Below are 14,418 nucleotides of genomic sequence, written 5' to 3' on the forward strand. Positions count from 1 at the left end.
TCATAAACAATTTATTTAGTCAACTAAGGGTGTATTCGAACTGATGTAATATTTATTTGTATAGATCCAAATAAATAATTATTTGATTCAAACACATCATTTTGAAGAATACAAACAAAGAAATTTTTTAGTTCGATCAGATAAGTACTGGTATTGAAAAGATCTGCATATTTAGTTGGTCAAAATAAATATTTATTTACTTTGACTAAACACTAAAAAACTTATTACTTGATTTGATTGAATATTTTTTTTGTAAGTATTCATCTTGATTGTTTGCATCCTTAATAAACAATTTATTTAGTCAACTAAGGGTGTATTCGAACTGATGAAATATTTATTTGTATGGATCCAAATAAATAATTATTTGATTCAAACACATCATTTTGAAGAATACAAACAAAGAAATTTTTTAGTTCGATCAAAAAAGTACTGGTATTGAAAAGATCCGCATATTTAGTTGATCAAAATAAATATTTGTTTATTTCGACTAAACTCTAAAAAACTTATTACTTGATTTGATTAAGTATTTTTTTTGTAAGTATTTCCCCCGTTTGTTGTTATCCTTAATATACAATTTTTTTAGTCAACTAAGGGTGTATTCAAACTGATGAAATATTTATTTGTATAGATCCAAATAAATAATTATTTGATTCAAACACATCGTTTTAAAGAATACAAACAAAGAAATTTTTTAGTTCGATCAAATAAGTACTGGTTTTGAAAAGATCCGCATATTTAGTTGGTCAAAATAAATATTTGTTTATTTCGACTAAACTCTAAAAAACTTATTACTTGATTTGATTAAGTATTTTTTTTGTAAGTATTCCCCCCGTTTGTTGTTATCCTTAATATACAATTTTTTAAGTCAAATAAGGGTGTATTCGAACTGATGAAATATTTATTTCTATAGATCCAAATAAATAATTATTTGATTTAAGCACATCATTTTGAAGAATACAAACAAAGAAATTTTTTAGTTCGATCAAATAAGTACTGGTATTGAAAAGATCTGCATATTTAGTTGGTCAAAATAAATATTTATTTACTTTGACTAAACACTAAAAAACTTATTACTTGATTTGATTGAATATTTTTTTTGTAAGTATTCATCTTGATTGTTTGCATCCTTAATAAACAATTTATTTAGTCAACTAAGGGTGTATTCGAACTGATGAAATATTTATTTGTATGGATCCAAATAAATAATTATTTGATTCAAACACATCATTTTGAAGAATACAAACAAAGAAATTTTTTAGTTCGATCAAATAAGTACTGGTATTGAAAAGATCCGCATATTTAGTTGATCAAAATAAATATTTGTTTATTTCGACTAAACTCTAAAAAACTTATTACTTGATTTGATTAAGTATTTTTTTTGTAAGTATTTCCCCCGTTTGTTGTTATCCTTAATATACAATTTTTTTAGTCAACTAAGGGTGTATTCAAACTGATGAAATATTTATTTGTATAGATCCAAATAAATAATTATTTGATTCAAACACATCGTTTTAAAGAATACAAACAAAGAAATTTTTTAGTTCGATCAAATAAGTACTGGTATTGAAAAGATCCGCATATTTAGTTGGTCAAAATAAATATTTATTTACTTTGACTAAACACTAAAAAACTTATTACTTGATTTGATTGAATATTTTTTTTGTAAGTATTCATCTTGATTGTTTGCATCCTTAATAAACAATTTATTTAGTCAACTAAGGGTGTATTCGAACTGATGAAATATTTATTTGTATGGATCCAAATAAATAATTATTTAATTAAAACACATCATTTTGAAGAATACAAACAAAGAAATTTTTTAGTTCGATCAAATAAGTACTGGTATTGAAAAGATCCGCATATTTAGTTGGTCAAAATAAATATTTATTTACTTTGACTAAACACTAAAAAACTTATCACTTGATTTGATTGAATATTTTTTTTGTAAGTATTCATCTTGATTGTTTGCATCCTTAATAAACAATTTATTTAGTCAACTAAGGGTGTATGCGAACTGATGAAATATTTATTTGTATGGATCCAAATAAATAATTATTTAATTCAAACACATCGTTTTAAAGAATACAAACAAAGAAATTTTTTAGTTCGATCAAATAAGTACTGGTTTTGAAAAGATCCGCATATTTAGTTGGTCAAAATAAATATTTATTTACTTTGACTAAACAATAAAAAACTTATTACTTGATTTGATTGAATATTTTTTTTGTAAGTACTGGTATTGAAAAGATTCGCATATTTAGTTGATCAAAATAAATATTTGTTTATTTCGACTAAACTCTAAAAAACTTATTACTTGATTTGATTAAGTATTTTTTTTGTAAGTATTTCCCCCGTTTGTTGTTATCCTTAATATACAATTTTTTTAGTCAACTAAGGGTGTATTCAAACTGATGAAATATTTATTTGTATAGATCCAAATAAATAATTATTTGATTCAAACACATCGTTTTAAAGAATACAAACAAAGAAATTTTTTAGTTCGATCAAATAAGTACTGGTTTTGAAAAGATCCGCATATTTAGTTGGTCAAAATAAATATTTGTTTATTTCGACTAAACTCTAAAAAACTTATTATTCGATTTGATTAAGTATTTTTTTTGTAAGTATTCCCCCCGTTTGTTGTTATCCTTAATATACAATTTTTTAAGTCAAATAAGGGTGTATTCGAACTGATGAAATATTTATTTCTATAGATCCAAATATATAATTATTTGATTCAAACACATCGTTTTAAAGAATACAAACAAAGAAATTTTTTAGTTCGATCAAATAAGTACTGGTATTGAAAAGATCCGCATATTTAGTTGGTCAAAATAAATATTCATTTATTTTGACTAAACACTAAAAAACTTATTACTTGATTTGATTAATTATTTTTTTGGTGGGTACCCCTACGTTTTCTTCGCTATTCGACTTTGGGGACTCAATTAACTGACTCTCATACCTCCAGGAAAAGTACTACTTTGCTCCCTGATTTCAAGGAGTAAAGTAGTAAAACTAAACTAAAGTAGTAAACTAAATATGCGGATCTTCTTAATATCGATACTCATACGATCGAACTAAATAACTTCTTTGTTTGTATTCCTCAAAACAATTTTTTTTGGATTCACACAAATAAACATTTTATCAGTTTAAATACACACTTAGTTAAAGTAAAAAAATGTTTATTTAGTACCAAAAAAATATGCGATGCTGTGTATAAATAGATATTTATTACATTCGAATAAACTAATGCTTTATTCTTCATAAATATTTTCTGGTGTCAAACTCGAATACCTTAAGGCTATTGTATAAGTTTTTTTTTTTCTAGAGGTACAACAGGTTTTAGGTCAGCGGTCTACGTGTCAGCGTTCCACGCGGAATATCCGGGTTCGATTCCAGTCAACTTAGGATTTTTTTACAAATATTTCAGCTCTTTAATAATATAATTTCTTCATCCACTTATAAATAATAATAATCATAATAATAAGAATGATAATGATAATAATAATGATGATAATAATACATTAACTTACAATATATATAAAATATAATACATATATCTGTCTATATTAAATATGAATACGCTAATCGAATATATAAGTAAATCCCTAATAAATGAATGTCTATATACATATAAGATGATTAAATAATATCAAATAAATAACGTATGTTTCCAGGTATAATTTTCTATTTTTTCTATAATAATGGTTTTTGGATCAAATAAATATTTTGTTAACATTAAGAAATATCTATTACACACTGATTAATATTTAGTACAAAGAAAAAAATATTTAGTATGCTGTAAGCTTTTGTAAATAAAAGTTTTTAATTTAATTACTTATATATTTGATACAAATAAAATATCGTTATAACCAAATAAACATTTTTTAGATTTGAGTATTTATTCATTTGTCACAAGCAATTTTTTTTTCAATTCAAATAAATGCACTTGTCAATGTAATAAGTACTCACGCGAAGTTGATAAATAGTTATTAATGCTTAATAACTATTTCTTCACACTTTATAAATGTGTATTTACTTATATGGTATGTTTATTTGAAACAAATAAATATTCACTGTAGTTGAAGAAATATTTATTCTGTGATACCAAATATTTGTTAATTTTAAGTACAAGCGTTTTCAACTTAAATATGTGTTTATTGATTAAAATAAATCTTTTTTTAATTCCAAGTAAATTGACATATTAATTTAAAAAATATTAATGCAGAATTGATAAATATGTATTAGTATTGAATAACTCTTTTTTTTATAATAAATAAATATTTATGTAACAATATTTGATGTGTTTTCAAAAAAAATAAATATTTTTTAAATTTTAATACATTCTTACTCAAATCAGTATCAGATTTAGTTAAAGCAAATAATACATTATGGTATCAATTAAATATTTAGTACTTTCAAAAATGAGAGATAGTCTCTGCAATTAAATATTTATTAGGGCAAAATATAAATTTATATGATTCAGATAAATCTGTTTATTAATTCCAAAAAAAATAATTTTTTGTTTGTATTCTTCAAAATAATTTATTCGATTCAAAAAAAGTTTTTTTGTTAGAACGAAATTTTTTTTTCAGTGTAGTATATAATATATATTAGCAATATGGAGAGAGTTCTATAATATATGATCAGTGCTCATCATGTTATAGAAAAACAGGTCTCTTTTGCGTAAAATCTACTTGCAACGTAATTAAGATTAAATTTTTTTATCAATAAGATTATAAGTGCACAGTATCAAAAAGTTTTCGTTAATATTTTTAGGTGACAAGCATTTTGTAAACTTAATTTTTTAATGTTGTAAATCATATTATCAACTTTCACAAACTCTTAGACAGATGACAAATTTTCTCTCCACATTTTTTTCGTTGATCTTCTTTCGTAATTTTGTCAACAAAATAAAATCCATTGAGATACAGGAACAGGTGGAGCAGGTTTTTATTAATGCAATTGAAACTACGAAAACTCCAACATACTTCGTTTACATTCGTCAATGAAAAAAAAAAAAAATTGAATAATGGAATAATATCACTTTATTCTTCATTTCTCTACATACTTATTTCTTCTAAGAATGTGATGGATTGATTTAAACTTAAAATGTTTTTAACGGTCTATACTTGATACTGACTCGTTCTTTGGAGGAATAATAATACATAAAACGTTGTCTGAGAGAAACCTTGCCTCAGCCCTATTGAAATCCCACTGATCTAGGTTGTACGTCAAGGTTGTTTCTGAGGAAGAGTTATCATCCTCGTCTTGTTCATTTTTCTTGATACCCTTAAATAGTATAGGTCTGCCTCTGGCCTAAAAAATAAAACATATTGCTTTACTAAAAATGTTGTTTTGCAATGGAATCAGTTTAATGCACATTAATATCATGGTATATCACAAGACATCTGGAAGATAGAACACATTAAACGTATGAAACACATCAAAAGAACAAAAGAAAGAGGACATAGAAAAAGATAGTAAAGTTTAAGGTGTCCCTGACAAACTCAGTGCCAACTATTTTCTTTTGATAGACAGTCTATAGAAAAGCCATTTTATGAAAATTTAAGATATCTTAGAGAAAGTGAAGTACATAAATGCCACCGCCAATGGGCATACCTTATTATTAGTAGTTGAGGTGCTGAAATCAGTGTTGGATATAATAGACAACTTTTTCAATTCTTCAGTAATGTTGTGGGACGAAATAACCTGACCAGCTAAATCTTGCTTCTTCATCTCGTTCTTAAAGAATAACTGTGTAATGCTAATTAAAAAAAGTCTGAAGAGAAACTAACAAGCAACGAATAGTTTTCAGTGTTACTGCTATACGTATCACGTGCATGACAGCATTACCGCGTATGATTATTATCTGTTATCTTGCCAACTTAAAACTATAACAGGCACTTTTGTTAATGATACCTTGTAGAGTGAACATTATCGTAGAAAATCGTGTAGTAAAATTGTTTCTCACTTTCTACTATCCATTCTTTACAGTGCCGTCTTTAGGCATAAGCCAACGAAGCCCAGGCTTGGGGCCCCCGCCTTGAGGGGAGCCTCTTCATATTCGATTTTTTTTTTTTTTCAACTAATTTAAATAAAAAATTTTAATTTTCTGATTAGTTATGCAATGATAAAATTAAAAAATCTACTATTAGCATAAATAATAAGTTTTAATTTAGTATGGGTTGTGCGTTTTATAAAATATACAAAAATATTTTTATCCAATCATGCTTAAAATAAAATTTTGTATTGAAGTAAAAAATTTACAATAATTTATAATTTTTTTCTTGATTTCTTAAATGCAAAATCAGAGATAATGGTTTCAAAGTCGATGTTGTTGCAAAGATCTGATTCAATAAACATTAGTGCCAAACTATTTAGTCTTGTATCTAGCATTATATTTCTGTGCTCATCTTTAAGAAATTTTAGAGCTGAAAAAAATCTCTCTCCAGTGCAGTTTGTTACCATCATACATAAAAATATTCGGAAACATATTTTAATATTTGGGAAAGTAGAAACTGAGAATTTTTTTTTTATTCTGGCTTACAAATCAATTATCGATGAATTACTTATTTTTCCTAATGTTTCCAAATAAAATTTGAAATGAACACATTCAGAAATCAACGATTCTGTATCTATGTCAATATCATATTTTTCAGCTAGTGTTTCACACTTTTCTTTTATTGCTTCGTCAGTTATCTCTTGCAAATGGAAAAAAAAACTAAAATTCTCATTGATTTTGCTATACGCTAATTTTTGTTTTTTCAGGTTAACGGAAAGAGAATCTATAATGGGATAAAAGGTTTCGATTTTTAATGAACCTTCTCTGTTGAAAAGGGTTTCATCACTTTGTCCCTCGAATCTTGTTAATTTAACACTTCTACTTTTTAATCTAGTTTTTTTTTCATTAATTGTTATTTTATTACTCTCAATAAATTCTTTGGTTTTGCTTATATAATCATCAAATGTATCTCTTAAATTATAAAGGTATTTCTCGAGCGAATCAAGTAAGTTAACAACCACAGCTAAGTCCAATGTCTCTTTTTGCAAAGTTTTGTTAGTTGAATTGATTTTACACAAAACTTCATCCCAAAAAATGGTAAGAAAAATATTATCAAATTGAGTTAGTTATTCGAATAAACTTGAAGACTCGAGTCTAGTCTCACTTGATTGTGTTGTATCACTGGTAAGTAGCAACAGAGATTTGAAAATATTGCCATAACTTCCACGGAGAGCAGTGAGAGCATCACTTATGGCTAACCATCTGGTATCGGATAACGGTTTTAGCAGCTTTTCTTTGTCACGTAGGACTGATACTAACTTTTGCCACCTGTATGTGGATGCCGGAATAAAAGTGTACAATTTCTGCACTAAATAGAAAAATTTCGTGACCACAGCACTACAGTCTAAGCTTTTAACGCTAATCGAATTCAAAGAATGGCCAGCGCAAGGTACATACTCAGCGTATTTATTTAACTCCTTTAGTCAATAGCCTAGAGGCCTGAATATTGTCCTGACATATTTGACGCATTGTCATATGACTGGCCACGACAGTTATTGATACTGATACCATTATCATTTAAAAATGTTAAAACGACTTTAGACAAATACTCAGCTCCATGGCCATGCATCAAATGCCAAAAATCTTTCACGTGGACCATCATTGGTGACATAGCGAATAGTAAAAGTCAATTGGTCCTGATGTGAAATATCAGGAGTTGAATCTTCAGTTATAGAATAATACTTTGCTGCCTTGACTTCATTTATTATATAATTAAAAATTTGTTTTGCCATCAGTTCTAAAAGTTCTTCTATGACCAGATCCTTTATTCGAATGATTTTCAAAATGAGTTTCTAAAAAAGAGTCGTATTCACTTATTAGTTCAAGCAATCCTACGTAGTTACCATTTTTTTTAGATCCTAGTTCTTGATCAGCTCCTCGAAAAGCTAAACCTCGAGATGCCAAAAATTTAATTGTGCTAACAAGTCGATGAATCACCTCCGTTCAATATTTCTTTTTATTTTCAAAGTGTAGCATTAATTGTTTATTGATACAATCAATAAAATTTTTTTGCTTGCTGTAAGCTAATAAACAATTTTTATTCTCTGCATTTTCTTCGTGCTCATGAATTCGTTTTATACCATTCCTCCAATCATCGAATCCGGATGAACTGAACTGATTATTTTGGGTTGACAATAATTTGCATACAAAGCAATATACTGATCCAGAGAATGGCGAATATAATAACCGTTCGCGATTGATTGTCTCACCATTTTTTAGTTTACGAATACATAACGATACCGTCAGCATTATATTCTTTTTCTTACAATTTGGCTCATTGTATGTACGAATAGATTTTTTAAAAACATCATCAATATTTTGAAATATTGCTGGGCCTTTTTGGATACTATGTGCAACAAAAGTATCACTATTCTTCCATTTAGCTGGATCTGTTGAATAAATGATTTCTTCACTATTCTCTGTAAAAATTCAAATAAGTAAATTCATTATTTAACTGTGCATACTAATAATTTATTAACTTATTGTATTTAATACTTTTATTACTTTTTTTATTTAAATTTGATTTTAAGTATATGTATTTAAATTGGTGAAAAATATTTATAAGTCATTCGTTAAATTAATCTAAAGAAAAATTATAGAACAATACTCAATTAAATAATTCTGGTTATTCAAAAGATTTTTAATATGTATGTATAAAATAAAATAAAATATTATGCATAAAAATTATACATATAACAACAGCTTTGACAAGTTTTGGTATACTTTGCTCAGACAATTAGACCGGACTGTAATGATTCTGAAGAAATCTAATAAATCAGGCTCAAATACAAGTTAATGAGTCGAGTTGCCTGCTCAATTTGTGATTTAGATCGTTCTGAATCAGACAAGTTCCTAATGACTTATGAGGTCGAGAAAATAATCTGCCGACACAGCTAACGAGAGACTTAATAGCTTTACTGTCCTCTAACCTCAAAGTCGCACCTTCACCGCTTTGTTTTCGGCTATCAAGCAGTAAAATAGTATACATAACTTGTCCGAAAGGCTTTTTTACGAACCTCGTTACGGCCCTCGCCTTCGGCTCGTGCCGCAAACTTCTTGGTTCGCAAATACAGCCTTTCGCAAACTCGTTCGTAATCTACTAAAGATATTGAAATACCTAAAAATGACCCAGGTGTTGATCTTCCAACTTGTTATCTATCAAAAGTGTTGTTACTGCAATTCAATTGTAAATCTTCATCATTGCTGCAATCCTAATGAATTATCACCAATTAGAATAATAGTGAATCAAAACTTAATCAACAGTGGTACGAAAACATTTGAAAAATGCACTTACTTGACGTGTCAATATCGTTTTGCCTGCGGCTATCATTTTGAAAAATCGTTACTTTTCCAATTTCAGTCAGCTCAGGGATACTTTCACTACCATCACTGTGATTAGTAACTGTTTCTTTTGGATAAAAAAACTTTGAAATTTTAAGCAAACTTGCTTGAATTTCTTCAAGATTCTCCTTCTTCTTTTCGGCTTTAGCTCGCTTTTCTGCACCACTTGGATGCATGCGTTTCATTGTAAAATTTTATTTTTTCCCAAAATTTTATAATAAAAACTTTGAACCGTGTAGGTAACTTAAAACACAACACTTGTTTCAGCTAGCTTTCGCATAGATAGAGAGTTTGCACTGGTTTTTCGCAGCAGATGATATTGCCACTGTATATATACTCTGAACCGCCAGAGCTTTAGTTAAAAATGGTGGAATGAGAAAGAAAAATTCGAAATGAAAAGAATTAAGTTTTTTGAATAAGTTTTTGAAATAGTCGTTTGATGCAATGATAATTCTATTAAATTCAAAAGAAGCAAAGTTCTTGGGCAATCGTTGCTAGGCGTTTATTTTTATTGATTTTAATAATCAACCGACTCTCCATTGCGTACACAGAAAAAAAAGTTACAGAAATTTTTATGATAAAAGTAACGGTAAAGCTGTGACCAGCTAATTTGTACTAAAATTTTCATCGTAGTTTCACGATAATTTTTAAGTAGCAGAAAAAATAATCTCTATAGTCTGCTACACTTTTTGCCGTTAAGCTACGGTAATTTTTCCCTCGATTTTTCCCCTGTTTAAGGCTGCGGTTACATGGGCGGAAAATTGCGCCGCAGAACTTTGGCAGGACAGTCTTACTATAACTATATACACGGGGAGCTTTACTCTGATTGGCCAACCGAAATTCCATTGCGTAAATTTCCGTATCGTGTACACACTGTACACGCAGCCTAAGAAAAAGATTACATTGACGGTCGACAATGTAGGTAATTACATGAGTCGAGGAAGTTGATCTCAAGGTAAAGAATTTTTGCTTTTGCATTACACTTTTTAACCTTGATGAGATCAATGTGATTACCAACACTGTCGATGTTGACCTGTGGCGTCGTCTTTTTTGCATGTAATTTTTGAATTTACTAGCCTTGTAAGGGTTCCATAGGAGGATCCCTTTTAAGATAGGAGGATCCACCATTTTTATCAAGATAGGATGAGTTCATAAAAAATCGAAGAAGAAACCTGAATTCTAATATTTATATTATGTAGGACATTGTTAAAAGGTAAAAAATAGGACTCTTACTTTACTTGCCAATGTTACATGATATAAAAAAAAATTAAATCTGAATTAGCGCTTTTAAATTTCCCAACTTTATTAATATGATAGGACGGATCATTAAGATGGATAGGACCGGTAAGTTTCTTAAGTATACTCTTTTTTGACTAAAACTAACAGTAATTGTGACTGTCTGGATACCTCAGGGTGATCTTCTCTGGCCTGCTGTCGAAGCCCCAGACTAATCGGAAGAAAAAGTACTAAGTCCAAAGCTTTGGAGCTAGTTGTAGAGATCTTTTCCAACGGCTCCTAGTATAACGTCGAAGACATTGGTGTCTAAAGCACCTTTTTTTGCAGACTTAATTGTTTTGGTGATTTAAGGTGGAGAGATCAGTAGAGATTGGTTCGTGAATTTCGCTCGTTGGAGACTGTCCCATTGGCTCAAGTTTTTTTTTCTTTCATAGTTGTTAGGTTCGCCCAGCGCAGATCTTGGAGAGGATCGGTGATTCCTGGTTGAATGCTTAGAGTCGAGAGGGTAATATAGGGTTGTCGGTGACCGGAGTTCCCAGCTTTGCGCTTGTGACGACAACCAGTGAATGACTGACTTATAGTGGCCGTCTTTAGTTAATATAGTCTTCTAGTCGACGAATCGTTTTCGGAAATGGTAGTAAAAATGGATTTGTTGGCAAGGTAGTTTAAACTTAGGTAGCCCTTAAAAAACCAATGAGATTGATGGTTATGTAGGGAATGAAAATACTTATAATGGCCCTGAAAAGGGCCAGTGGTGAAACTTCCAGCTACTCCTTATTACTATTTTTGATGATAAAGAGCTGGCTGAAGGTAGCTTGACTCTTACCCTCGAAGTCTCTGTGTACGGAGACCGCGATGAAGGGAGGTACGCCGCTGATTAAAAAATATTTTATCTTCAGATCGTTTTCTCCGGATAACCAACCGCTCATCGTTAGTCGGGAATATGGGCCTAGAGAATACCTTCTCTGTGGGTATGCCGTTGGGACAACTACTGAGAAGGAAGCCATTGTGCATGGCTGCCCATGCTCCTCAGGGCTGTCTTCCCTGGCTTGCATTTGTAGTATAAAATTCTATGACGGCACCAGGCCGGATGGTGGAACGGCTACATAATTCTAAAGTGTTGGAGCAGATTGTGCTCTGGCTAGATACGTCTCCTGGCATTCCACCAGAGACGGTATCGGTCAGAATGTTTTTTCATTGATGGCACTCACTAATCCTGGAGGTTCAGGATGGAAGTAGACCTAGGTCACTTGCCCATTGGAGAAGAGTGTCGTCGGTAACCGGGATACCCAGCTGCACAACTATTATCGACATTTTCAATGCAGCTCGACCAACTGTCGGTAGCCAACTACAGAAATTCACGAGACGCTTCAGCCTATTATAATCACACTTATTTAATTCTGTTGCAGGTAGCTTCTATTTTATGTCGACGCCACCTGAAGGATCCTACTGAACTAAAGTGAAAAGCTGGTGTATTTGCAAAACTTTGAGCTTGTTTATTGTTATTGTCATTAAATTTTTTTAAGATAAAAACCATACTAAAAACATCTAGGAAGTGTCAAGAGTCGGTTAGCAAAATTTTAGCAAAATCGGTTCAGTAGTTTTCGTGGTTAGCGATTACAATGGTTTTAGCGACTTTGCTTTATATCACTGAAAAAAAAAATCAGTTGGAACGACTGCCAAAGACGGTAGATTTGGCGAACTAGAAGTAGTAACTACTGTGGCCGTTAGGAGTACAGATCGTAGACGGTTGTAGCAACAGATCAGCCAATAGTAGCTAGTACAGCACAACGTATGTTGTTGTAACAGACAGTTTTTGTGCCTTTATTACGACATGAATATGTATTGATGATCAAAATTTTGAAGAAAAAAATTTTAACTTTTGAGTTGTACGCATGGGTTACAGCAGTACAATTAACTGCCAGAAATAATCCTATCTGTTTTCAATGACTTATGTGTATTGGTTGACAATTTTCATCACCATAACTGACTTAATTGACACCTAATACAACTAAACTATTGAATATAGAATTGAAAACATTTGGCAACGTTAATTCACTAACTGTGGCAGTTGCACATTTAAATTTAATTCCTTTTTTGACTGATATTTTACATATAAAGCTAGCCTACTGATATTAATTTATTTGTCACCTATTTGTTAATTTTTTTATACTTATTTATGTATAGTTAATTAAATCGAATTTATGGGTTAAACTTACATTTAAATCGTTCGATGAACTGATCCGATTTCCACTCTTTAAGTTTTTGTTGAACAAAATCATCCATTGTTCAAATCACTGTTAGAATTTTTTAAATCCCCTTATTAATGCACTGTTCGAATCAACTCATCTTTTGTTCAATGGATTTTTCAAATTAGTTTGTAATATATATAGTTGAGCGGTAGTATCAACAGACTAAATGTAGTAAGCATGACTACCTGTAGGTGTGGTAATAGCTACCAGAAGAGACAGTTACAGCTGCAGTCTGTGACAGTAATGGCAACAGACATTTTGAGAAACATTTTTACCGACTGGCATTCAATAAGTAGTTCCAACTGATTTTTTATTTTCAGTGTATATTAGTAAGATAAAGTACTTGCGACCACGCGCACGCGCTGCCGTTGTCGCCGCCGCTATAGCGCCACAAGTAGAATTACTGTATACAAGCGCACCTCTCACTTCGTTTCGATACGTTGTTCCCTTACATTTGACGAGCTCATTCTAACAAGATCTGGAATTCGGTGTCTCCAAGTAACAGTTGTATAGTGCATTTTTTTTTTCATGATCGGTCGCAAGTTTGACAGTAATGCTGCGTCGAGTGAAGCGATAATCGAGTACGAACAAGAGAATAATGTGAAGCTTTCAAAGTACCAATGTCAAAAAGGTAACACGGATCCTTTAATCTATAAGTCCATGAACTATCGGTGTAATCACGCTGGTAATTATGTCTCTATTGGAAAGAGAACGAGTGTCACTTGCGGGTACCCATTTAAAATCGCAATAGGTAGTGCTGGAGATAAGCTACATATTTCAACGAATTCGCAATTACATCATAACCTTGCCTGTTAAAGCATCCGAAGAGAAAGACAAAATGGTGTAACTGCTGAAGGTACTATGAAAGAACCTTAAGGGAAAGAACAAAAAACTAAAAAAAAGGGTATTAGACAAAAGAAAATTGTAAAATCAAGTAACAAGAGTATTGCAGTAAGTAGGACTGATGCAGAGAAGAAAGAACAAAGTGAAAATGAAGGAAAAAATGTAGATAATAGTGAAGAAAAAAATGATCGTGGGCATGCAGAGTTAAACGATACTGAAAAGGAAGATAAAATGACTGTAGAAGATAACTCGAACGATAGCGGTATGACTCATAATAAGGAAAAAAAATTATGTAAGCAGTAGAAGAACAAAATAAAATAGCTGTAGATGACGCAGCTGAGGATAACTTAAATCTTTTTAGTGAGTTTATTAATGTAACTATGTGTGTACCTTATATTTTGCAATTAATGAGGTTGCTCCAGTATCTTAATTTTTTTGGTAAAAGATGATTGAGTTCCGCGAACACGTGGTGAAGAAACAAGAGCTTGCCCAGCCCCTCGCAGGACACTACTCCCATTACTGCATACCTCCTCCTGCAGCCAGCTAACTCAATATTCTGTTTACGATGAACATCAATTTTCTCAAAAATGCGCCGTAATGTCTCACAAAAATTTTCTCTCAAATGTAGAAAAAATTTTTTTGTTTCTATAAAAAATGAATAAAGGTAGCAAGCAGTAC

General features: G+C 30.6%; 1 protein-coding gene across 1 annotated transcript; it reads right to left on the bottom strand.

Annotated features, from left to right (window-relative positions):
• Positions 1-5,075: 5,075 nt before the first annotated feature.
• LOC149373524 (uncharacterized) lies at positions 5,076-5,810 on the bottom strand. Its single transcript, XM_089597084.1, has 2 exons — positions 5,626-5,810; positions 5,076-5,322 (listed from the first exon to the last, which is right to left on the bottom strand). The coding sequence occupies exons 1-2, from the start codon at positions 5,740-5,742 to the stop codon at positions 5,122-5,124; spliced, it is 318 nt and encodes a 105-aa protein (XP_089453210.1). The 5' UTR covers positions 5,743-5,810; the 3' UTR covers positions 5,076-5,121.
• Positions 5,811-14,418: the final 8,608 nt, after the last annotated feature.

This window comes from Copidosoma floridanum, unplaced genomic scaffold, assembly GCF_036245765.1.
Source record: "Copidosoma floridanum isolate Cflo_tuat_1 unplaced genomic scaffold, Cflo_Japanese_pri ptg000030l, whole genome shotgun sequence".
In the NCBI taxonomy this organism is placed as follows: domain Eukaryota; kingdom Metazoa; phylum Arthropoda; class Insecta; order Hymenoptera; family Encyrtidae; genus Copidosoma; species Copidosoma floridanum.